Source organism: Lipophrys pholis (genome assembly GCF_963383615.2).
Source record: "Lipophrys pholis genome assembly, chromosome: 15".
Lineage (NCBI taxonomy): Eukaryota > Metazoa > Chordata > Actinopteri > Blenniiformes > Blenniidae > Lipophrys > Lipophrys pholis.
The window spans coordinates 10,718,754-10,744,224 of record NC_137642.1 but is presented as its reverse complement, the minus strand read 5'-3'; the positions used below and the strand labels follow the sequence as shown (position 1 = coordinate 10,744,224).

Below are 25,471 nucleotides of genomic sequence, written 5' to 3'. Positions count from 1 at the left end.
ACAATATTGTATTAAATCGACATTGGATTGCTCGATATACATGTAAAAAAAAAAAAAAAACAACAATATAGCAGAGCTTTTAAAGCTTTTATTTTACTTTTAGATATCCAGATTGTGGCGTAGTGGCTGATTTAAATCAGAAAAAAAAGCGCTGTTCATTCCCTTGCGTCCTACTGTCAAATACTAACCGAGATAACAACACTTTTGTACATTTTCTGTACATTTGTTTTTGACTGTGCTGAGACTAAAACCACTCCATGGCCATGATTTTAATTCTTTCTGCCCTTGTTCCTTTACTTGTCCCTATCTGTCCCTCTTCTCACCCCGGGGCAGTGTAATGCCGCTCTGTCAAGAAAAGAATTAAAATTCAGTGTGCAATCATACTGTTGTACATTTTGTCCGTCCATGCGATTAAGCACATTTGCCCAAAACCATAGGAGAAGGTGTGTGCTGATAAGTTGTGAGACACACATACTGATCAGACCAATTAAAAATCTTTCACTTGGATAAAGTGGTGAGAATCACATTAAGGAAAAAAAAAAAAAAGTCTTAGTCGAGATCTGATTGAAGGCTTCCAACAAGTGTGTGTACCATTCCTCTTGATTAGCGTGTTGTGTGCGTGAAGTGAGCGCGGCGCGGACGCTAATGAGCATTACGCGTCTGTATGTCTCTGAATACCCAGCATCCTCATCAACCCTGGAAACCATGTGAAGATGCAGGAGGGAACACTGGGATTCTTTATCGCTAGTGATGCCAAAGAAGTAAAGAGGTAACCTGGCCATGCAACCGGGCGTGCGTCCCACATCAGGGACCGTCTGGATATTAACAGTTTTACTGTCAATTTTAGAGCATTTTTCTACTGCAAAGCTTGTCACGACGACATCACAGACCCCAAACGGATCAAGAAGTGTGGCTGCAAACGACGTGAGTATCTGCTTCTTCCCTTTGGCCCAGTTGGCGCCTTTTCTTCCCTTCCTCTTTTTCCAGAATACACCTGTGGGTCCGTTCTCTCTTTTTTTCCCCCTCTGTTAACGCTCAAGACTTTACTAGTTTCCTCACTAATATTATGCTTTTCTTTGTGTCATTGCTCACCTGTTATGTAGAGCTTTGTTATCAAATGTAAAATGTGTTGTCACTCCATTATACGCGTAGGAAACTGTTATGAGTCCAAGTTAAACTTCCATAACATCCATTCTGATAATATCACCAGACCAAATATTTTTGTTTCTTATTAAAAAAATTGGATGTCGTCATCTATAAAGGCTTTTATGTCTTAAATCTACTTTGGTTTAACCGTGGAATCACTATTATTTCAGTGTAAAAATTCATCATGTGTGTAGTAAATGAAGTAAATGAAGAAAAAGCCTGACAGTAATCCATTAAAATTGTAAGAGATGACAGCCATGCAGGCAAAAAGGAAACAATCCTAATACTTTATTGATTATAAAAATGATGTATGATTACAGTATAAAGGATATTGAGTTTTTAAAATGTTAATTATGTTCAGCGTGAAGCAGTATTTGTCATTATATGATAAGCTCTTTTTCAGCCTCTTGAGGGGCTTTAATTTAATGTGAATAGTTGTCGACATAGCACGCTGTAAAGTGTTTATTTCAGGGCTTTTTACAATACACAGATGCTGCTGTCAAATTAATAAGCCTCTTTTTTTTGACATTACACAGACTAAAAAGAAAATACTGGTAATGACAGGTGAATAAAACTTGACCTATGTACAGTAGTCACCTGTCGGAACATGTTAGCCACTTGATAAATAATTTAGGTGAAGCCTCCATATTTCCACAAAAGGTCACAGGCAGTTACAGTAAGCAGCTTGTTACAGACAGAGGCTGGTTTTTAAAATAGATATCCTCTTCCTCTTCCTCTTCTTTTTTTTTTTTTTTGGTCTTTCTCATTTCAATTATCCAAATATTTCTTTCCCTCTTCCAGCTCAGTTGAGTCAACAGGCCTTTCACACTTTAGTTATATTTCGATAAACTGTTTGCTTCTTTAATACTCTTCCTCTGACGGACACGTCATTATGTTTATTCCTATTGCAGTTGTTGCATTTAGAGCAATGACAGCGCCATTACTGCAATGGAAATCTGTCCTACAGTATGTTTTGTTCTATCATGTTTTGTTCTCCTCTGTTGTTCCTTTTTACACATTTCTTTATGACCAGTGACACACTTTTGATGTATTTCCTTCCCTGCTGCCATTGGAAAACACCACTTTATTTTAACTACTCACTCGTAGTGATTTATTGTGAGTAAAAAGGAGTTGGGTGTCCTATTACCTCAGAGTGCAGTGCAAGTGTTTTATTCTCCTCTTCAGCCAATAGTATATTGTATCTATGTTGCATGTACCAGTGTAGCTTTTGCATCCCTCTCCTCGCCTTTTCATTTCTACACTGTGCTCCGACCAGACCAAATCCAAAACAACAGTGATCAAAAGCACACCAGCATCAGGCGTCCTCCTCAGTGGCTCAGCCAGCTGATGCTCCGTCCAGTTGGAAGATGTAGTGTGACTTCATTGGATGTGGGCGATGAGTTGTGCAGTTTTTATTGCACCGTTCGGTCATCAGACCGAACTCCAAAAATTGGGCATTTAGCATTCGATATGGAGCAAGTCTTATGTCATTACTCCTGATTAACCTCCTTTTAATGTCGCACTCCAACAAAGTGCAGGCGAAACGCAATAGAAATCTGAGATGTCACACAGTAATCATTGCCCTCCGAAAGGCTCACACAACAGGAGGAAATCTAACAAGAACCACCAAGATTTGAATCGATCTGCTTTCTGTCATACTAAGTTTTGTGTGGCTGTTTTGTCCTCCAGAGAACAGAAAATGTCCTTGTGGGAAGTTCTTAGGGTCCTAATGAGCTGGGTTGCCAAAACACAATCAAAACAATCTGGTCTCCGTTTTTGCCCCAGTTTACTGTGATCTCAGCCTCTTTTCTAAACTCTGGGCCCTTTGCCCAACCCTGGTCTGAGGTTTCAGAGATCATCAGTTCCTTTCAGAGTTGAAATGTCACCGCACCAGTCTTGTGCCTTTCAGGTCTGGACAGTTGTTAGGCCCTTTCTTCTGTTCCCCCACCATGTTTAAGTTTGCTGCACTGGGTGAAATGCCCATTCTTCATCCTCCGTATTAACTGTCATGATATTCCACTGCCACTAGATGGCGGTGCTCTGCCACAGTTTTGTTCAATATTAAATAATTCAATGGCGATGCCTGTAGAGGAAACTCAAATCCCCCGAGACCTTTTCAGCAGAAATGCAAGGACCAAAGATCAGAGCAGTTTGGGGATTTTAATAATAAACATGAATTGGAAAAAAAATAAATAAATACAGATTCGTCATAACTATTGCATGTTTCCTCAGAGGTGCGTGTTTGTAGCAAAAGACTAAAGTTTTTCCAAGCTTGTCCATCTTCATGATTGCTCAAAAATGAATCTCCTGAGCCAACACTATAATTTGCCTTGCACTATTGCTGAATAAGGAAGATTTAGGTAGATATAGCTATAACAGACTGGTGCTTTCTTAGGGACGTCCTTCATATTCAACAAAGCAACCCTGATAGCTTCTCTTTGGTGGAGTTGTTGGAGGGAGTCAGTTATTCAACCCACACAGTGTATCAGGGCGGCCTTCATGTTGAACCGTGGATTGGGACCCGAAAATGGACACCTCATAATCCTAGGGCAGGATCTGGGTATTTGTGAAGTCAGCAGTAAAAGACATCGTCAGTGTGCGTGTGTGTGGGTCTTGTGTCCTCCATTGCTCCCCTTCCACATGTCAGAAATCCACATTGTAACATGTATATTCACTGTGGTCTGAGTGCCCAAGCAAGAACTCTGAAGTTAAGAAATTTCAGCATGATCTGACAGCCTCACTGCACTCCTCTGCCATGCCCTCCGAAACTGTTGCAGCACTGTGAACAGTTATCTCTGTCCCGCTCCTCCTTGCTGAAACCGGAACTACGTTATCTGCATGCTTTTCACATGCTCGTAAGGCACGTGTGCATGTCACAGTATACAGCAGTCCCTGATGGCTTCATCGGCTGGGTTATGCTCTGCGGTTCCCCATTCTTTCCTCGGGCCAGACACAGAAACATATTGCTTCATTCCAAAGTCTCATTTTCCAATGCGAGTCAAAGATGTTGAGCGAGTGTCTGTAGAGGTGCCAGACGACATTAGCCTGCTGTCTGTTTGCACCTTGGCAATGAGAGGATGGGGACCAGGGACTGTTTCTGCCCAGAGTCACAGCAATCTAAAGATGCTGCTCTGGGGACTTTCACTCCTGCTTCCCTCAGGGTTCAGGGCTTCACACATGTAACCACACACACACATACATGCACTCACTCAATATGTTATCTACTAAGATATTTGCATATGCAGTTACCTGAATGAGAACATATGTTGTGTACATTCGACCAGTAAACAAGGACAGGCTGTTATAGAAATGATGAATATGATATTATAACAGTAACAACAAAGCAATAACTAATCCGAACATTATTACCACTTTATTTCGAATGGTGGTGTGATGAGTGACAGAAAATGGACATCTGTCAATTCCCGAATTTATTTCTCCATAACTGTTGTCCTATCAGTTTCATTTTAACATTATTACAAGTTATTTCCAGAATTGAATCTCTTCTGCCAACATTTACTCAGATTTATCGACTAATCTATAAACAGACCCATGACATCAACTATGATGGCTTGTACAAATAGAATACAATTGAATAAAAGAGCAATAAATAAATAAATAGAAGAAGAATGATAGGTTAATCAAAACACAGTTTTCCAACTCCACACACTAATTAAGATTTATATTTTTAATTTTTATTTTTAAGTAACACGTCTTGATGTGGTATAGAGCAAATACTACTATAATTACAATATAGTTTGTGTCAGACCCAACCAAATTAACAGAAGTAACAAAACAATTGCCAACTACTTTATTTTGTTTTATTTGTTTACTTTTTAATTTCATTGAATTGGACATGAAATTACAGAATCATTTGATATTTAACAGAACATAGAATTATTGACACAGATAAAAGACAGCGACACATTTTTCGCTCTCACATTATGCCTATACATGCACACTTAGAGCGAAGTCCCCCTCGGGGAGTGGAGCAGTGAAACTGCAGGTATGAATATGGCATGAATTGGCCAGTCTAGCCTGTAGAATAGTGTGATGCTCATGGACAGAGCCCGCTACAGCTGCATGATGGGATACAGGTACGTGATCCACTCCTTTAGCTGTCTGGATAGAGGATGTACAAATGTATGAAACGTTGTATGAGGTTTGCTGCTGAAGACATTGCTCATGCCTCTCTTCCCCGAATGCCTCCCTCCTTCTTCCCTCTCTCCTCACCCCTCTTTCCCCACTGTTATAATTTTGCCTTTTGACCTGTTACAGCCTTAGCACACAGCTTGACCTCTCGAGACGATGTCAAAAATGAATGACGAATGTGATAAGCTAAAGTGTTGATTTTGCATTGAATTTAGTGACACTTTTGCAGAGTTAGAAATGTATTTTTCTGCTAATTCTATCGAATGAATATTTACATGCGTAACATGGGGCTCAAGTCTGTGGTAGCAGGTGGCTAAGGCTTGCACTTTCTGATGAAGTTACCTTCCGACTTCCCCTAGATGAATATTTCTCCTTTTGCCATTAACCTGCTGCTTTTCCTCTCCTCTCATCCCAAAACATGACTTTAGCCAAGATGTCCGTCTACAAACGAATGAAACTGGCATGTTGTTTTGATTGCGGCCGTTCAGAGCAAGACTGCTCTTGCATGTCAGGCAGTGTACATAGTAACATGGACACCCTTCAGAGGGCCTACCCACTTTCCTCTGTCTCTGTTCATGATTGCGCAACCACTTTACGTGCCTGTAAGTTACACCGCCCAACACATGCTGTTCCATGTCTGTGGTGTGTGCTCTGTATATTGTACCATGCAGAGCTACCGTACGTGGACGTGTGTGTGTGTGTGTATGTGTGTGTGTTTATATAACAGCGTCTACGTGATGTGATCTGTTCATTGTGACTCCATAGTTTGTGTAACTGTGGAGTATGTCAGTTTTTTTCCATTATGAATATTTATTCAACGTAACAATTTTTTTTTTATTGATCTCTCTCTTTCTCTCTATCTGTCTCGATCTATCGATCTATCTTGCTGTTTCACTGGGTTTCCTTCGATACTCTCTGTCTTTTAAATGTATTGTTATTGTTTCCTGAGTGTAATGTGTATGATAGGTAAGTGGTGGTGTGGCTCTGTGGTGCTGCTGTGCAGTAATGTAGGTGTTAGTGATGCTGCATCGACCATGCAGTTGTGTGGTAATGTCGCTATTGGAGCGTGATGTTTGATGTTTTATTAATGAAAGGTGAATTTAAAGGTAAGCTGTAAGATGTACTCTCAAGGTTAGACTCAATGCAATCTGATAATGACGTTGGATGAACTGTGTTTTTACTTTTGACGACCTGTACAAACCTCTGAGTTGACACTTGTTACTTTGTGCACTTTTCTGTTCAATCCAATTATTATTTTTTTGTTCCCCATTTGTTTTACATCTTCTTTTACTTGAACTTAAATGGAATATCAGAGTACATATATTGATGGGTTTTAACTGGGAGCATCGGGCTCAGGAAAAGTGCAGGAAGTTACAGGAGCTTTCAACATCTCACGAAACACCCTTTCACCTTTTCCTCTTTTATTGTAGCGTATTGTAACTGTGTTTGATTAATTCATTTTCGCGACACTACAGTTTTTCAATCATGTTCAAATCATATGTGTGATACTTTGTAGTTTTTACGGAAGGCGTGGACACTAGATGGCTCATGGGCCACACGTTGGTTGACAAATAATGATTCGTGTATTGAAGAGTCATGCTTTACTTTTTAAATGTAATCACTATCTGATTACCTTTATAGTCATTAGTCTGTTGCCTTCCAGTGCCAATAGTTATTGCCTCACTAAAAAAAAGTTGACTTTGTCACTATAAAAGAAAAGATGGAGAATGTAGAGATTGTAACAGGACCTGGGGCATCTGAGCTCGTGTTTCCTGAAGTCAAGGGTGGAGTCACGCCAAGCTGATGGAGAACAATTCGCTGTGTTTAAAGATTTTCTATTAACAAAATACACAGAGAAATGGAGGAACAGTAGCTCATCAACAACCATTATAAGGATGCAGCTTTTGATTAAGAGTCATGTTAATATTAAGCGCAATTGAGTACAACTGACGGCTTAGCCCTTCACAGCAGTCCTCGTTTTTCACGCAGCGTCATGAGAAAATTCATTGCCCAGCTCTATTGTAGAGTAAAATATCCCGTCACACATAATATCAGACGCACAACCAACAGTACCTGTCATAAAGCAAGTCCACTTTAATCGTACTTGTAAGATGATTGTGTTTAAAATGAGATGTGACTCAGTATTTTGACTTGACAGACACTGTATCTTTGTTAAGACTTTGACTTTGCATTGGGAAGGTAAAGAGAGCAGCATCTGAACGTAGGAAGGAAATTAGATGAGAGGGAAACACGGCTTCATGCAACGGCCAAAAAGCCTAGGAAAAAAAAGCAAAGAAGAAGAGACAGGGCAAGAAAAATACAAGGAAATGAAATTGGCTTGACAAAGGGGAGGTAAGAGTCCGGGGGCTCCTGGAAGATCTCCTCCATCCTGGTTCCCCTCTGAGTGGATGGGAAATACTAAATTGTCCGTCAATTAGACATGGCAGCAGTAGGCCTTGCTATCAAAGCCCTGGGTTCAGACGTACAGATCTGATTTCCTTCTCAGCATTCTCCCACCGTCTGCCGACTCAGCCTAGATTAGTGTCAAACATGCCATGATGAGTTTGGCTTGGCCTCTTGTAGTTGGGCCTGCGCTGATATCCCTCGGTACCAATTACTGGCCATTACATGGTTACTGATCTCACTTCTCCCTCAACCCCCTGTAGGATTTCAGGAAAACCTCCTCTGTCTTAGATTTCTTTCCCTTTTTAACTCTGACTTTGTCTGAACAAAGTGATTTTAGTGAAAGGGCGCATTGGGCTTTGACAGTCAGGGATTGTTGGATTTCCTTACCCCTGTTTCCTCTTTTTTTTTTTTTTTTTTTCCACCAGACTGAGAGGATAAGACGTCTTTATCCACAATGACTTCATACCCATGTGCATCTGAACCAATCTTTTCCTGCTTTGATAATTGATTTCTAGGATAACTCTCCTTAATTTAATGCACGTGGTGTGGTGATGAATTCAGACCACATTGGATGCAGTTGACAAACATTTGAAACAGCGGCTGCTGAATGAATTGGCCACTAATCTTGCAATTTTGAAAAAGAAAAAAAAAAAGAGGGGGTAACGCTAATGCAAAGAGTGGACTGATCCGAACAGGCATGTAATCAAAGTTAGCCTACTTTTATTTTATGAAAGTAAGTTCAAAATGTACTTGTTGTACTGATTCTTGGCAACTTTTTTGCAAACTTAAAGCCTCATTTTGATGTCAAAATTAGCTTCTTCTTCTTTTTCAGTGATCCGACCATCAGTCGGAGAAATTGGGTTTATATAATGGAGAGGGCTGAGACTGCTGTGAAGCAGAAGCATGGACAAGGGTTGAGGACCCCGGGGGCGAGGGAGATGCTTTTGGCTAGTCCACGACCTTCTAGGATGTGTGTGTTCATGTGCGCATCTCGCGTGCAAAAACAACATGCAGCTCGTCCTCTGCATGTGTGTGGATCTGCATCTCATTGCCGGGGACCTTATCTATCTTGACACGGAAATTATGTTTGCATTTTCATTTTCCCAGCCCTGCTGGTCTGTCACCAAACTTGCCCTGACAGCTCCTGTCCACCAGGCAGGCTCGGCCCCAACCCCCCACCACTCCCTACCCTCTGTCCTACGCCGCCTTGCTACGCCCCAGATGCTTAGCCAGTTAGTCTGCCGCCTCTGCGACGCGGGCAGATTGCTAGAGACAGATGCCAGGGCCACTGTGGGTCCTTTTTTTGAGGATCTGTGTCACAGGCCAGCCCTGGGCCCTCGCCGTGACCTTTACTGCTGGAAGAGACTCTGGGAAAGAGTAGGGAGTGTCAGCAGCTCGGAGCTCAGTTCAAGTGCCCACTGCATCAGTAGTATAGTGCTACCCATCTTTTTTAATATCTCTGCGGTCAAGGTCACACGCTGTAATTCCGAGATAATTAACAGCATAAGTGGAGACCTTGTTCAACCCTTTTAAAGAGCGACCCCGGAGATTTAAAAGTGCCGCGTTAAGGCCGTGTTTGGAAAAGTTCCCCCCCGTTTAAAAAAAAAACTCCACTTGGGCACGACATCTGGACCGCACGAGAAGGCCAAGTCTCCTTTCATTAGTGGCCCGTTGCTGCTGCTGTTGTGACTCGCGAGTGTCTGTTGTCTGTGTTTTGGATATCTACATGCACTCATGTATGTAGCTGTTGTTTCTGTTTCCCATAGTGGCTTTATCTGTTCTGTCTCCAGACCTCACAATGCCCATCATTTTTAAACATGAAAAAAAATTAAATAAAGATAGAATGAATATTTACAAAAAAGAAAAAAACTTTGAATCTACAACTTTCAATGAGTAATTTAAAATGAAACAGCTCTTTTTTTTTTTTTTACCAGTATTACATCTTCTGTCTGAAAAGGATGGTTCACTATGAGAAAGGACAGTTCATTCATTCATCTGTCTTGACTTTCTGTGCCATCACACCACACTTGATTCAGCTCCACCTTTTCGGGTTTGACCATCATATTCATCATTTCTACCTTTTTCTTTTTTTCTTTTAGTTCAGTGCCGTCGTGGCTCCCACTTAACTGTGCATCAGTGTTAAAATTCATTTAATTTCCATCCACTGCTCTTGCTTTGATGTCTTTATTACCTAATGTGTCTGTTTCATTACATCCTTTCTCCCTCTGTGTGACTTGCCACTTGTCTTTGCATTCTCCTCAGCCAAATATAAGTATAATGGATATGTCAGACCACGTAAGTGTGTTTCTCTGTCCTTCTCCATTCTCCTCCAGCTCTGTGTTTAGACAGTAGCCCCATCATGATGTCATGTAATAGGACCAGTATTGATGCTCTGCTTTAGTGTTTTCCTTGTTGTCTTTCACTCCTTTATAAAATAATGCAGTTGTCTTGTATCTCATAAAGAAACAAGATGTGAATATAAATGTACCTTTGCACCAGTGTTTTAATTCCGATAAGCAGTTCATCCTAATATAACCATCATTAAACAATTTACGGGAAATTAAAGTAAATAGTAAGCTTTTTTTAATATCAATTAGAAAATAATTTTTTTTTTGTGTTATTGATAATATGTAGTTGCATGAAATATTCTTTTTGTATTGTGCTGCATGTAGCAGCAGATGGCGCTACAACACCAGGGAACAGTGGAAGCCAAAAAGAGACTGGCGTTCGGTTCAAAGCTGATTGCAATATAGGTAAATCTTTGAGAAATAATTGTTAAATGCATTACTGTTTAAGAATCGACTTTAAGAATTGCTATTTGTCATGCTCCACATTTTATGTGTATATTTTTTAATACAATGTATTTTTTCCTCATTAAGCCTAATGACACTGAAGATATATTTCTTTTCTTTTTTTGAATGAAAAGCGGCAATCATAACTGCAGTTTTCCTGTTGAACTGTAACAACACAGCAGTGCATGGCCTCTGTTTCATGCAGTCAAAGAACAAAGCTCGTTCATGCAGCAAACACTTTAAAAAGGCAAAGCCAGCTTAGTGACAAAGTAAAACATTTTCCCGTTGTTGTTCCTCTGCTTCATCATCTAGTTTACATTGGGTCATGACGATCTGATAAGGCTTGCATGCAGGACAGTACCATCATGTGATTAGCATTTCAAGAGAGGACAGTTTCCGTCTGGGTTGTTCAGGATGCACAGTGGACCTGCCAGGGCGCGTGAATGCTCTGTAACGCTGCACGTGTTTGACAAGGGCCAGATGAATCCAGGAGCTATCGGTGGCGCCCTGTAAATCAAGGAGGCAGCTGACGGCTGGGATAAACGTCTGTTTATCGCCCAGGGCCACCCAAGCATGCTCTCCTTCCTCCAAACAACCAAGCTACCACCCTTCCACCAAAGGGAGGATAAAGGCTTTCCCGGTCAACTTTACCACCACCACTTCCTGCAGCATGCCACGACTTCTGCAGTGCGCGCACACACACACACACACACACACACACACACACACACACACACACACACACACACACACACACACACTGGGACTCCCCAGCCAGAGTTGGATTGCGTGCACACACAGGTTTGGTGGGATGCATTGGTGAACACCAGGTGTGATTTCTGGAACATAAACACAAAAAGTCATTCATTTACAGTTTGACAATAGAAGATCGTTTCCCTTCCGCACTAACCACATTTTCATACCTAATCCAATATGAATCCACTAAATGTTTAATGAGTAAAGGTTTTGAATAAGTCATATTATAAATTATTAGTTGTAGTTTTTATATTTGTTAAAGTGAAAGTACCGTGTGCTTGAAATGACATCTGATTTGATTTGACTGGTTTTAGCCGAGCCGTGTCTCTGCTTTGTTCAACCAGAAAGTTATCACAAATGAGAAATACAACAAAAGTGCTTCTGATTAATTCATGCTTGTCTCAAATGAACAGTAAATGAACATTTTAGTGACAACAGTTTAAAAAAAAAGATAAGTGACTGTTGTGTTTTAGATTATTATTTTTTGCTTTCAGTCGCTTTTAAACAAATTTAAAAAAATTTATATTGTATTTGTTTAAATTCATTAATAATTTTCTATTTACCTTGTTAACATCCTACAAAACATGAGTTGTGTTTTGACGTAACATGAATAACATTTAGCACTCTAATACTCCATTTTATCTACTAATATATTTTTTAACATTTTGAGGACTTTCTCACACTTTTTATTCTGCATTATTTGACAGTAATGGATGAAGTTAGACCATCTTTTCAAAAGCGATCGGTTAAACCCACCGCCTGCAACTCCACCGCCATCACCTCAAATGCATTCCTTCCCAACGCCCTGCACCCCGACCAGGACGCCCTGGTCCACCCAGGCCCGCTCAACATCCCCCTTGTTAATAATCGTAAAGGAAGCCTGCTCCCTGTGGGGCGGGGGCCCGGGGCCAACCCCTCGCCGTTCCGTCTCAGTATCTCCGGTCCAGGAGATGTGGTGGCCAGGTCCCTGGCTGAGAGTCGACTGAACCGGGCCCGCAGTCTGCCGGTGAAATACCGCTACCACCCCAGTAATGCCATGCTGCTCAGTCACAGTAGGCACTGTAGGTTGCCCCCTTAGTGGGATGCATCAGTCAGTAACCCCCGCCTGCCCTGTCCCATTTTTTGTTTTGTTTGCTGCATGATGGTTCACTTTGCCGGAGCTGCTGCTGCTGCTGCTGCTGCTGCTGTTGTTGTTGCTGCTGCTGCTTTGCTCAGCTTTGCCTGCTTTAGTGCAGTGGCTGCTGTCGACGGCATTGGGTGACTTCCAAACATAGTATGAATTTAGATTCACAAATGTAGATGTTTCTAAATAGAAATATTGTTAATTTATGTTTAGACGCATTTAATGTATGGTGATGGAAATCCATCTAATTTAGTGCTATAGAATTAAGTGTAATGCTTGTTTTTTTTTTTTACTGCTACAGTTTTGTCAGAGAATATGGCAAAGAATGCATATTTCCTGATCTGGTATTTTCAAAGTACATTAGACAGGGGAATTATTTGTAAAGTGGAAAGTGCTTGTGATATTAGCTATTCTGAATGCCCAATTGCATAAAAGAAATGTCAAAGAATGACATTTTATTAGAAGGCAAAGTCATATTTCTTATCTTTTATTAGCAGAATTAGGTGACAGGCCAGACTGGGTGCTCAGACAATAATGAAATTCCACATGCTTGGAGTAGTCACGGCTTGCGGTGTGCACATTGATTCACACTAATATCATGCTGTGTTATTGATTTCCAACCAAAGGACTAATATGGGTTTGAAGTGACGGTGCACTTGGCATTTGCGCTGGGCGAGCGTAGATTGGATAAGAGTATCTGGGTGCTTGTCTGAAAGCTCTTGAAACTCACAGACAGTAGTGAAGATCAGACTTCTGTTAGCCTTACTGAAATCTTCAGACGACTCGGCCTGGCCTCACTCCGGCTGCTCTTTCTCATTCTCTCTGTCTGACTGCGACTCAAGCAAAGTTTGAAAAAGTAGTGTTTTCTTTTATGTCCCAGTGTACCAAAGCACACTCGACAGGAAACTGAACCTAAATTTGCTCAAATGGCCTGTAAAAGACAAAATAAAATTGGGGCTATGGTTCAGCATCCTGCTCAGCAGCAAAGAATCAGACACAGAAATTGAATATTTAATCATACATAAATCATTTATCTTTCATTTAAACTTGTACGACGAGTCCTGACCTTCTTCTACTAGAGGATGATGTGCATTTACTAGCTGCTTTCAAAATTTACAGTCCACTAATCCATATCCTGTTAACATGCCTTGACCTTCATGACGTGTGCTGAGTGCTAAATGTCCTCTTGGCATGGAGGTAGACCTGTAGAAGAGCCATTGTGGATTTTTTTTAAGAACTGGAATGATGGGGTGGGGTTTAGATAGATTTAGTAAAAAATAGATAGATAAATAAATAAATAAATAATCCATCTCCATAACCTTTATTTATTTCATTGTCATTGCTTCTGCCCGTGCCCCACTGATAATGACAGTATGCACCATCACATGGCAATTAATGGTGTAGGTAAGCAGGGTCACTCTGATGCAGACTGCTAGAGGTCCAACCGCCCGCACAATGTGGTGGGTGAGCAGACGCAGTAGTGTACCACTGTAGGCATGTTAGGAGAGCCAAAACTGGGTTATTTGGGGATGTGAGCTTTTTTCATGACATTTTCAGGTCATAAAATTGGTTTTTCTCCGTGGTTTTCTCCTGCCTTTCTTAGTACCATTGTCCTTTTACTAATGCTTTCTCTATATTTTTCTCAATTTGACACTGAGTTATTAATTTTATGTTTCTTGTCTTCATTTTGTTTTCTTTTTTTGTTGTTGTTGGGATTGAATGATTGATTGACTGTTGGCAATTTAAAAAATTTTTTTTATTCATGTCAGGTCCAGCACTATTTTCTCAACCATCTGTCTCTGTTCTGACGTTGTGTGCATGTGTTTGCAGTTGAAGACGAGCATCCATCAACTCTCTCGCCCAAAAAAAAGCAGCGCAACGGAGGGATGCGAAACTCACCCAACTGCTCGCCCAAAATGATGAGGTAAAAGACACTGATTTTATTCTCCTTCCAGCCTTCAAACGCGGAGTGAGAGGAACTCAGATATGGGGAGGAACGGAGGGAGGGAGGGAGGGAGGGAGGAATGGAGAGAGATGTGTCTTAGAGATACTTCAGAGGCGCATGCTGCTGATGGTGAGATGGTGGGAGTTTGGATGGATAGGAGGGGGCAAATTAGGGGTGGCAGAAGAGGGAGGTAAGAAACTCTGCGAGCGAAAAAGAGAGGAGAAATGCCCTGTTAAGCTCTGGCTGTTTAGGATGGCATGCTGTCAGCTGTTAATGACAGAGCTGAAATAATATTTCTGTCATGAAAAGCGGCTGTGAGGAGCCATTTGAAAAACTCCTCTGGCTTTAAAGTCCCAGCTGTCACCTCCTCCGGTCTGGTCCACATGTACTACTTAAACAATGCTGGCACTAATGACACTGGCAACCAATCAGTGGGACCTGCATGGTTACTTTGCCCTCAGGCTACTCCTCTATTGTGGGAACCCCTGTGAGTACTGTTTCTGGTACTTAAGGCCATATGCGAGATGTATCGTCACAATCAAATATGAATTCAAATATTACCTTCCTTTTATCTTGTCCTGTGGAATTAAATTGCTGTTAATTGATTTTGAAAGATAAAAGGGGTAGGTTTTGTGCTCCTGTGGCTGCGAGGCGGAGTTAGACACGTTCTGTACAATACTGGGAGGCCGAGCTGTGCGGATTGGGACGGCGGGATGAAGGCGTGGCGTTCGAGATCTAACAGGACGGAAACACTCATAGCTTCACTGCTTGTCTTTTAATGAGCGTGAGTGTTTTCGCTGTCATCTGTGTGACTTACATTAGCCAAAGCCGTTTTTTTTTTTTTCTGAAGCTCTATGCATTAGTCAATTCAACTTTTATGTAGGTCACAGGGACAACAAACCTAGTTCAACCACTGGAATTTGTAAATGATTGGAATGCGTGATCGTCTAATAGAAGTCTTCGGTTCTGACATTCTAGTTTAGTTATTGTTATACTGTGCGTGTGTTTTCTTTATATTCTACTGGAGTTCTTCGTATTCAGTCCTGCTCGCTTCCCTTAGGCGGCTCTCCTCCTACTGCACTGGCATGCCTGCGTGGTTTTCGTCCAGCGTGCTCGTCGGCCTCCCCCTCAGTTCTCCACAAAACAAGAACTTAATAAGCTTTCACACTTGCCAAACCATTAGCTGAACACAGAGTCATACCCTTCAGTCTAGTTTGCAACAGAGCATCATTTTCTGTGCCCTTGCTCAGAGGGAGAAAACCGCTACAAAAACAACTAGACATTGGCACATTTCCAGCTAACTGCTTGTTTAAAAGGTTGTTTAGTTTGCCCAACTTAAAGCACAAAACCTTTTCTTCCCTTCCTTTTCTTCTTATGAGATGGTCCCTGTTTGCCATGTAAAATATGCATCTTGGCTTTGATCTCGCAGGGATAATAATCCTTGCGAGTTATTTACTCGGTCTCGAAAACGCTTCAAAAGCGGTGTCAAAGTTTTCTCTGCTTTAGGGTTGCTTCTGTATTCTCCTGGCTCTTGGGTACTGGGATGACAGGTCCTCTGTTATAGGTGTAGATTTTTTTTTTTCTTTCTTCCCCGTCCTAGCCTTTAGCAGAACATCAAATTACCCATCACAGTCTACAGCCCCCCTTTTGCAGCTGCCCTTGTCAACATATAACACCATATATATATTAAACAGTTGTGCTTTACAAGGTGGATTTTTATGCACAATGAAAAGTGATTGTTTGAGGTAGCCTTAGGGATACTTTATTCTACAAGCAAGAAAGGGGAAAACACAGTAGAGCGCGAGCAAGAGAGCGAGCATACGTATCAAGTATGGTTTTTACAGGACTTGCAGCCTGAAGGCCTTTGTAAATAAATAATGATCAACAGATTGGCTGTGGGCTTTTGAAAAGCATGCCTTTGTCAGTTTGCATGATGGGGAAAATTTTCAAAGCAAGAGGCTGCCTTCGTAGTCTGGCAGAGAGGGATTGGGGGAGCACGCCCATCCCCAGCTTGTGACTGCGGAGTGATACGCTGGAATAACTCAACTCTGTTTGAAAACATATACTGAGGGAGGGAGTCAGAAAGAAAGAAAGAAAGAAAGAAAGAAAGAAAGAAAGAAAGAAAGAAAGAAAGAAAGAAAGAAAGAAAGAAAAAGGAGAAGCAAGCTGTAAGGGAAATATAATTTGTCATACATAAAAATGCATCTGAAAAATTTATTTATGTGCATCTCATATGAGATCATTATTTATTGACCAATATTCCTTCAATTTATTAGCTAATTTAAATTATACTGACTTCAGTGTGTTTCATTTACAAACACCCGGGTTAACGTGCCACTTCTCTCATGACATGCCTCGCCGTGGTCATGGCGTTCCTCCCACAAACCTTTTTGACAGGTCGTGACTGACAACATGCACCCAGTCAGAGACGATGTCACAGTATCATGTGCAGCTGATATCCCCTGGGCGTGGCCCTGTAGCACAGACGTCATGTCTGCTCTCCCTGAGCCTTGTGGTAGGTTCAACCCCAGGCACGGAGGAGGAGGACAAGGAGGATGAGGAGGAGGGGGGGCGAGGAGGAGAAGGAGAAGGAGGTGTGTGGAGCCCTGTGACAAGCTGCCAGTCACACCGCTGACAGCTCTGTGAAAGATAGCTGTCTTGGCAGAGAGAGGTGGAGCGGCAGCCCGCCTGCATGCGCCAGTCAGCCCCTGTGTGGAGGCGAGCAGAGCTGAGCAGATTGAAGTGACGAGGGGGGGGTGGGGGGGCTGGGGGGGGGGGGGGATCCGTGGAGTTGATTGGCGCAACACGGGGCTCTGGATGAAAGATTCAGGCTGAGTGTAAAAACACTAAATGCTGTCAGTGTTATTATCACCTGCTCTAACTGATGGAGGAAAGAGAGGGGAATGAGAGGTGGAGTGAGAAGGTGGCTTAATTGACAGCTATTTTTTATTTCTTTTTTCCTCCTAACTTTTACTTTTCCCGCTATGGCATGCAATTCAAATGCAGGTTGAAGAAAGACACAACATCAAAGCCTTGTCAGTGGATGACAGTGTTTATAGAGGATAGAGAGAGTGATACTGAGAGAGATGTATGTCAAATTCTTGAGATGTTTTCTCCCATATTACTCACATGTCGGTCTCTGCAGCGCCTGCTGCAGGAGTCTGCACAGTGCTGCTATAAGTTGTGGTTTCATCGCTTCAGTTGAATGGTCAATAAATTACAGTTTAATTCCTGTGAAATTAGCAGGGCTTGTTGCAAAGCGGTACTAAATGTTTGCGTTCTACCCAAGCTCACTGTTTTCGGATGAAAATTTGGGGATATTGCTTGGAGGAGCCGTGGTAATGTTGTCGCGTAGAATCCGCGCGGGAAAATGGAGAGGCGGCGTAACAGGACTGACAGGAGCCCTTTCATGGTCAGTGTTGCACAGGATAAAACTCAGCAGCCTACTTGTGTGGATTAGCCTGTTTGGTTGTGACATGCTGTTGAAACATTAATGGCCATCAGTTGAGAAAGCAAAATGTGATTGGGCAAATTCTTGAAATATTTAAAGTGGGAGCCTGTTGGAGCTTTTACTATTTGCGCCACATGGCGCCAGGAACTGGGAGAAAGAGTAAAAGCTGGTAATTGGCTTTGTGTTGTCATGCCATTCAGTCAGTAGCACTCACATCTCGCTGTTCTCCTCTGTAGTTCCCCTCTGTAGTTCCCCTCTGTACCACTGTGAGCACCAGGGTCTGTGAGGTTTTCTGATGCCTTAATACCAAGGACAAGTTTGAATGCTGGATCGGAATTCTAGTTATGAGACATACAGTGTTAGAATCAGGAGAAAGTTCGAAGTAAAACAAAATCATACAAAGAATATCCTGGTTATCTTTCACCTCTTTCATGTGAGTGTACAAGGCTATAGTCAGAAAGCATAAATATATTCTGCTTTTCAGTCGGCACGACCCCCTCCTCATTCCCGGAAATGAGCAAATTGAGAACATGGACATGAACGTGAAGAGGTATGACTCGACAGGGATGTTTCACTGGTGCCCTTCAAAAGACATCGAAAAAGTCATCCTGGTAAGTGGGTCGAGTTTGTTTCAATTGCAATCCAGTAAATAATTACTGATAGAATAAAAAGTAAACCTTAAAAAAAAAAAAAAAAAAGTTAAAGTAAGTATACTCAGGAGTAAACGTTTCCCCTCAATACTGCAGTAACACGATCACAGACTAATGTGTATTGACATTTCTCTCACTGCCTCTCTGTTGTTTCAAGGTGAGTTTGTTTTTTTATATATATATATTTATATATATATATATTATAAATATATTTGTATCCATCAAGGATCTGTGAATAGCATTTCAACACTGCTCGCATGGGTTTCCTCAGATGTTTCAAGAAGGCAGTTTGTAAGCATTTCACATAATGTTTAATATGTTTCGGTCTTTCCCGAGTCTGATACTCAGACAGACAGCACAGTTAACTTCCGCATGTAGTTCCCAAATGATGATGATATTTTTGGTGAATAAATCCACTACTGACCTTGATGCGCTTGCAACATTGTAACTTCAAATGTTAATTCTTACTTAGTTCAGGCAAGTGAGTGGACAACCCATATCCTGTAGCTATACAAATAATCAGTATGTGACCTGAAATGCCGGTTTGAAGCACACGTAGTACACAAGTACATGTCCAGTAAATAAACACTGAGTTTCATTTCAGTTTGAGTAACATTTTGGGTTAATAACATGCACCCAAATCTGCATTGCTTGTTAATCTGATGTCTCTGGTAGTTTATCTTGAATGCATTTTATTGTCAACCAATAATGAATAACAGTCAACTTTGTTGATTTATCCTTTCTTCATTTTTTTTAATTCATACATGTTGTATGTAGAGAAAATCTTACAAACTGCATTTTCCATCCTGACTGAATCTGCCGCTCTTTGTAAAAAAAAAACAACACATTTTGTTCTTGTTCTGTGAAATAACTAGTTCTCCATTAAACTGCTTATAAACAGAATAGTGGTTAACCAACCTTTTGCTCACGTGTATGATGCAGTGAATATTATAGTGTGAATAGAAAATATGTAACTAACTGCTTGGTTAACAGACTATTAAAGGTGGATTTATAACAGTTTATGTCAACTTTATAGCCCTTGCGCAATGTGCCACCACTCGCACATTGCCCAGTTTACTGTGGTTTACATCTCTGTTGGTCTCTCCGGGCCTCATCCTCTGCTCTCTCGATTCACATGTCCTCATTCCGTTCTTTGTTTTTCTCCCCCCCCCCCCCCCCCCCCCCCCCCCCTCTCTTGTTTTTCCCCACAGACCCGGAGTGAAGCCTCCATGACAGTGCTGAGCGGCCATGTAGTGGTCTGTATATTTGGGGATGTCACGTCCGCTTTAGTGGGGCTGCGAAACCTGGTGATGCCTTTAAGAGCTAGCAACTTCCATTACCACGAGCTTAAGCCTATAGTCTTTGTGGGCTCGCTGGATTACCTGAGAAGAGAGTGGGAAACTTTACACAACTTCCCCAAAGTTTCCATCTTACCGGTGAGTGGACTCCCTAACTGATGTAAAGTAACAGCACTAAAGACCAGAGTCTCGCTTGCACTTTCAAAGCGTTGACATTTTGAGTTGCATGCACATTGAAATCTTGATCGCACATTACTCAATCGAATAATCGCTCCATCAGTGCTCAGTGAATTTAGGCCCCATCCAGAGCCGTGACACATCCTGCATACACAAAGAGGAGTTTGAGTGTTGCAGCCGCAGTGCCCATCACAGATGGCGTGGCTCGCTGCCTTAGAGCTTGTTAGGTCTGGCTTGACTGATGATCAGAGGAAAACCCCAAACACAGCCCTCAGTGCAGGCGAGCCTTTAGATTAGTCCATGTCTCTGATTCTCCCATGCCCAGTTAGATCAGTGGAATGTCATCGCCTCAAAACAAGTATACTTGTTAACTAATTTCCCAAAGCTCCACTCTGTTCACTTCTTAAATTTGTTTTTCTCTCCCCCATGTCTTGTCTGTTCTCTGTTTCTCCTTCTCCCTCCCGCTGCCTCGCTCGTTCCCTGTGTTCCCCTCACCCTGAAGGGTACACCATTAAGTCGGGCAGATTTAAGGGCTGTCAACATCAACCTCTGCGACATGTGCGTAATACTGTCAGCCAATCAGAACAATATCGAAGATGCCTCACTGCAGGATAAGGAATGCATCTTGGCATCACTCAACATCAAATCTATGCAGTTTGATGACAGCATCGGGGTCTTACAGGCTAATTCCCAAGGTAAGGAGCGTCCTATTAGACTCCATGTACACTGCTGCCCAAAGGGGACAGGTTATGGCAGGGCGGGAAGACAGTAGTCAAAAATGGAAAAAGAAGAGAGGAACAGGCTGGAGGCAAATAAAAAGGCCACGGAAGAGGGGGGGGGTGTAGTTTGTCAAGCACAGATCTACAAACTTGTCTTAATCGTCAACTGGAAGTATTATCTATTAACTGACTTCACTGTAACTCCTGAAGATGTGCGGGCACAAAACATTGTGTTAATTGCTTCATCAAGCCTTTGAAGATTGTTTACTCCACCTAATTTTTCTGATGATTTCAGTCTTGTCCCTAGTAATTAGACGCTGCTAAGCCTCTTTGATAATACTTTTTAATGATGTAATCAACATGACTGTGTCATTTGATGTTGTTCCCCCTGATCTGGAGTCTGGCAGATCGTCTGGAACAGATTGTTGATGTTTGCAGACAAACATACGAACCTGGCATCCCATCAGGCCTCATCATCATTAAGCAGCAAGTACAAATCACCAGGCAGGCCAATTCAGCTGCTCCTCATTAGTCACAACAAAACAGCGACACATGCACACATACACACACACACACACAGACGCACGCCGACGTCGGCTCGCGTCGTGGATATCCATGCCAAGGCAATCTATCCACGAACAGGTATTCCTCAGTTTATGATTAGCCTGAAAGGCATGATGTGCATTCAGCTCAGCACTCTTTAGAGCTACCACGGCGGCTGTCGTAAATACAAATCCGAGTTGAAGGTTCAAGAGGCCGTTATTTTTTTAGTGCAGAGCACTTCCACATGTTTTAGGAGAATGCCAATGCCGTTATTTCTCCAGCCTTGTGTGAGTGATATGATGTCGATAGCAGTGCCACCAAGGAACGATATGCGAGGGTAAGTCCGACAGCACGCCGCTCAAGGGAGCGGCGCTCACGGAAAGTCACGGCAGTACAGAGGCCCGCTGGTCTAAATCTTCTCCCTGGATCGATGACTATAGCCTCATGTTATCAATATTTGGGTCTTACATTAACCGCCCACTTAAGAAATAGAAAATTACTACTGAGTGACACGCAATCATGTTCTCTCTCTCTCACACACACACACACACACACACACACACACACACACACACACACACACACACACACACACACACACACACACACACACACACACACACACACACACACACACACACACACACACACACACACACACACACACACACACACACACAGACAGACGTTGCTGATGTATCATGGGTATTGCTGTGGGAATTCCTTCCTCCTAGCAATGCGCTCATTCAGATGTTGTCTGCGGAATTTGGAAGGTGCAAATGAATAAGTAAACATGTGCTTTCCTGGGGGAGAACTTCTCACGGCTGCTGTAGCATGTAGTCAGCCACAGAGCATAGCTGTGCCCGCAGGGCTACAGGATTATGGGGGTATGTAACCCAGATCTTACTCATCTATTGTACATTGTAGCTGAAGACAGTAAGTTAGAAGTATACAGTGGCAACATCCAGATGCAAGAGGAGAGGCCGCGCGGATAAAGCGGCTCGCTTGCTTTAACCCATTCATGATATACATGTTTGTTTGGTTTTTCAAAGACTACATTGTTTTTGACATAAACTTGCACATTGTAATGTGATGGAGAAAAGCAGCTCTGCAATTAATGTTGCTTTAACAAAGGTTTGTACCTTTAGAGATAAGATCAAATCTTTATTCCTCCCACAAGGGGAAATTCAGTCATCACAGCAGCTCCACATTACACAAATACTTAAAGACAGTTAGGATAGTTGTACACAAGAGAATAGACTATGTATATATAAATAGAATTAGATAAATGTATATGTATATACACATGGAAGCACAGGGGGAAAACATATGGGGGAAGACATACTCGAGTAGTAGTATTATTTACAATATGTACAGCCTTCACTGTTCAACAGTGACAACACTTTTTGCTCAATTTTACATTGTAGTGGTATATCAAGAGGTGTTTTTTCACAATCTGTTGATCTTATATAAGTGAAAGGGCAGAAATGATAAGTCGTTAGTGATTGGATGTACAGATTCAAAAAATTTTAAATTTTGTACAAAATAACGACTCGCCTGATCATTTATATATGAACATTATGAATAATAATTGCATATTCTCAGACAGAAATTACATTTGTTGTTTTAGCTGACACTCAGCACATCTCTCTGTTTGGCGCTCAACCAGCTCATGCTGTATTGTGACTTTTTGAGCTGTTGGTACCACAACAGGATTTAAAAGTATCTCAGCAGCAGGCCTCGTGTGTCCCTGTTCTCACCCGCATCCCTTTTCCTGGTGTATGCACGGTGCAGAGCGGAAGCTGTTCTTCTACATCTCCGTGCTCTCTTCATGTTTGCTATGATACAGTAAGAGCAGCGTTTTTAGAGGTAGATTTAAAATAAACAAACAAAAAAACCTGCTGTCACTCTCCAGCGGGGTAAACTTTATGGACATCGACGAAATGACGTTTGCACTATCTGAGCTTGTGCTCTTTGGCGGGCACAAAGTGTCAAACCGCTGCTATTTCCTAGTTCAATAATTGCTGTAACAAAAGTTGTGATTATCCACGCTTCAGTTCAGCGAGCGCTTCCTGCTGTGTACTAAACTATTTGGTGTCTTTTCTGTTGCAAAGGGCTGAAAGCTCTTTTGTAATGTAAGCAGCTCATTGAGTTTCTTGACAGGAAAGGTACACACACACACACACACACACACACACACACACACACACACACACACACACACACACACACACACACACACACACACACACACACACACACACACACACACACACACACACCACACACACACACGCACACACAGAGAATTTGCAATCCTTTTAAAACTTTGTGACCTGAATATATTCCCTGCATTATGTTTCCTTGGTGGTGGCACTATGAGCTGACGTTTTGCTGTAGTCAGCACTAAATGATGGATGTCAAAACACAGTTGATGCATTATGCATATAGCATTACAGATTTAAGGTGTTTACTTGTCACTTTGAGGAAATGCAAAAATGTGAAGTCATGTGAATTCATACTCCTGTCACTTGTACTTGTATTTCATGGTTCTGTGCCACACCATCTCCGATAAAAGGTTTTCAGGATCCACTTCACCAATTTTATCGGAACAAAATGAACAACATATAAAATTTATGTCCGCCCGTTGATGGAGGGATGTGAATGCTAAATATGTCTTCGCTGACCCCTAAAAGCACGGTATCCATATAGCGGGTTTTTAGGCGCCTCGTTCACTTAGCCCTCCTCTCTTTTCTCAGCCTTTTTTCTGTCAATCCACACATTTGAAGGATCCAGAGAACACGCATAAACAGCTTTCTGCTGAGTGAGCTGATCTGCACTTTGTTCTGGATAATTGTGTGAGACGGAGTGCCGGGTCATGTCCTCGCGCTCACGATCCTTCTACAAAAAGATAATATTGCTTTTACTGTAGCTTTCCTTAACAAAATTCTGTCCCACCCATCTTGGTAAAGTCAATACCACAGGTAAACAAAAGCAACTGAAACTCATAACTTGTTAAAAACAAGCTCATTAGAATCAAGATTGAACTTAATGGATATTTCATATATACAGTAGATACAGCAACAGACCACACAATTAAGCAGCAATGACACAATCAATACATATACGTCAACTGCAGAATTAATTCCAACCAGAGACACACAGTGCAATTATAAAAAAAAAGACTATGACATTAATGATAAAATCAAGAAGCTCTCGGGGTTAGAGTTAGTTAGTTGTTGTTATTACTACAAAAAACCTTGTTTTATGCAAACTTCAATAAAAAAAATACAATTTTACAGTACAAACTGTTACATACTTCCTGAAGATGTCATTGCTGTTCAAGTTTGTGAATTTTGATACACATCGTGAACCTTTCATTTATGTTTTGTATTGATCCCATCGTGCCTCCTGTTGTGTCCAGGTTTCACGCCTCCTGGAATGGACAGGTCATCTCCAGACAGCAGTCCAGTACATGGCTTTGTGCGGCAAGCATCTGTCACAACCGGATCCAACATCCCCATCATCACAGAACTAGGTAAAGTGGTTTCCACCCGCCTCTCCAATGCAACCACCGCATGCCATACCCTTGTAACCTCAGATCAACTCATTATTCATTTCCGGACAGAGACTCCCAGAGCAGATTATCCCAAAATCTCATACTGCTGCCAAAAGTTCCAACTCATTTGAGCTCGAATGGACTCAGGAATGTGTCATGTGGAATTTTTGTTCATGGTATCGTTTGCTTTGCCCAACTCAAGTGAAATTCTTGGATCTGAGCTTGAAGATGTCAAAGGGGCACTTTTGGGACAAAAGCTACATCTCCTGCAATTTGTCTGCTAATGGACACGAGAAACTCAGCCAGGATGAAGAGGGCGAGACAGGGAGAAAAAAAAGGAATGAGATACAGAAAAGGTAGAGGAAAAAAGTGCCTTGGTTGCAAAATGGCTCCATTTATTAATAACAATGCCAGTGGCTGTATTCCCACTGGTGATGGGGACTCATGAAACTTTCAGATCTCTGAGGGGCTTTCTAAAGCACCAGAGACCAGCTACTCTGTCTCCCTTGACCCAATTAGGGAGCAATGGAGCATGAGGCCAGCTAAGAAAAGGCCAGAAAGTGAAAGGAGCCACCTAATGCTACTTGTAACCGGGCCAACCATTACCTGAATAGAGGCTCTTCCGTTACACTGCTGACCGCATAAGTAATCCCTCAAAACCAGATCGTCCATGTTGGGCCCAATGGTTTCTGTCCTGGCCTCGGATACTAGCAGCTCCCGTGTTTGCATTCTCTTTGATAAGAGATTTTTTTTA

At 41.9% G+C, this 25,471-nt stretch overlaps 1 protein-coding gene across 2 annotated transcripts in view; it reads left to right on the top strand.

Annotated features, from left to right (window-relative positions):
• kcnma1a (potassium large conductance calcium-activated channel, subfamily M, alpha member 1a) overlaps nt 1-25,471 on the top strand; it is a 142,384-nt gene that overhangs the window by 105,006 nt on the left and 11,907 nt on the right. Inside the window, exons 17-26 of one of the 2 annotated variants that reach the window (XM_080481457.1) lie at nt 683-769; nt 848-924; nt 5,727-5,900; nt 9,967-9,999; nt 10,377-10,457; nt 14,206-14,299; nt 18,256-18,382; nt 19,633-19,857; nt 20,399-20,591; nt 24,583-24,696. In XM_080481457.1, the coding sequence (XP_080337583.1) occupies nt 683-769; nt 848-924; nt 5,727-5,900; nt 9,967-9,999; nt 10,377-10,457; nt 14,206-14,299; nt 18,256-18,382; nt 19,633-19,857; nt 20,399-20,591; nt 24,583-24,696 (1,205 nt within the window). The remainder of the gene's footprint in view (nt 1-682; nt 770-847; nt 925-5,726; nt 5,901-9,966; nt 10,000-10,376; nt 10,458-14,205; nt 14,300-18,255; nt 18,383-19,632; nt 19,858-20,398; nt 20,592-24,582; nt 24,697-25,471) is intronic. The other variant, XM_080481458.1, reaches the window with a different exon arrangement.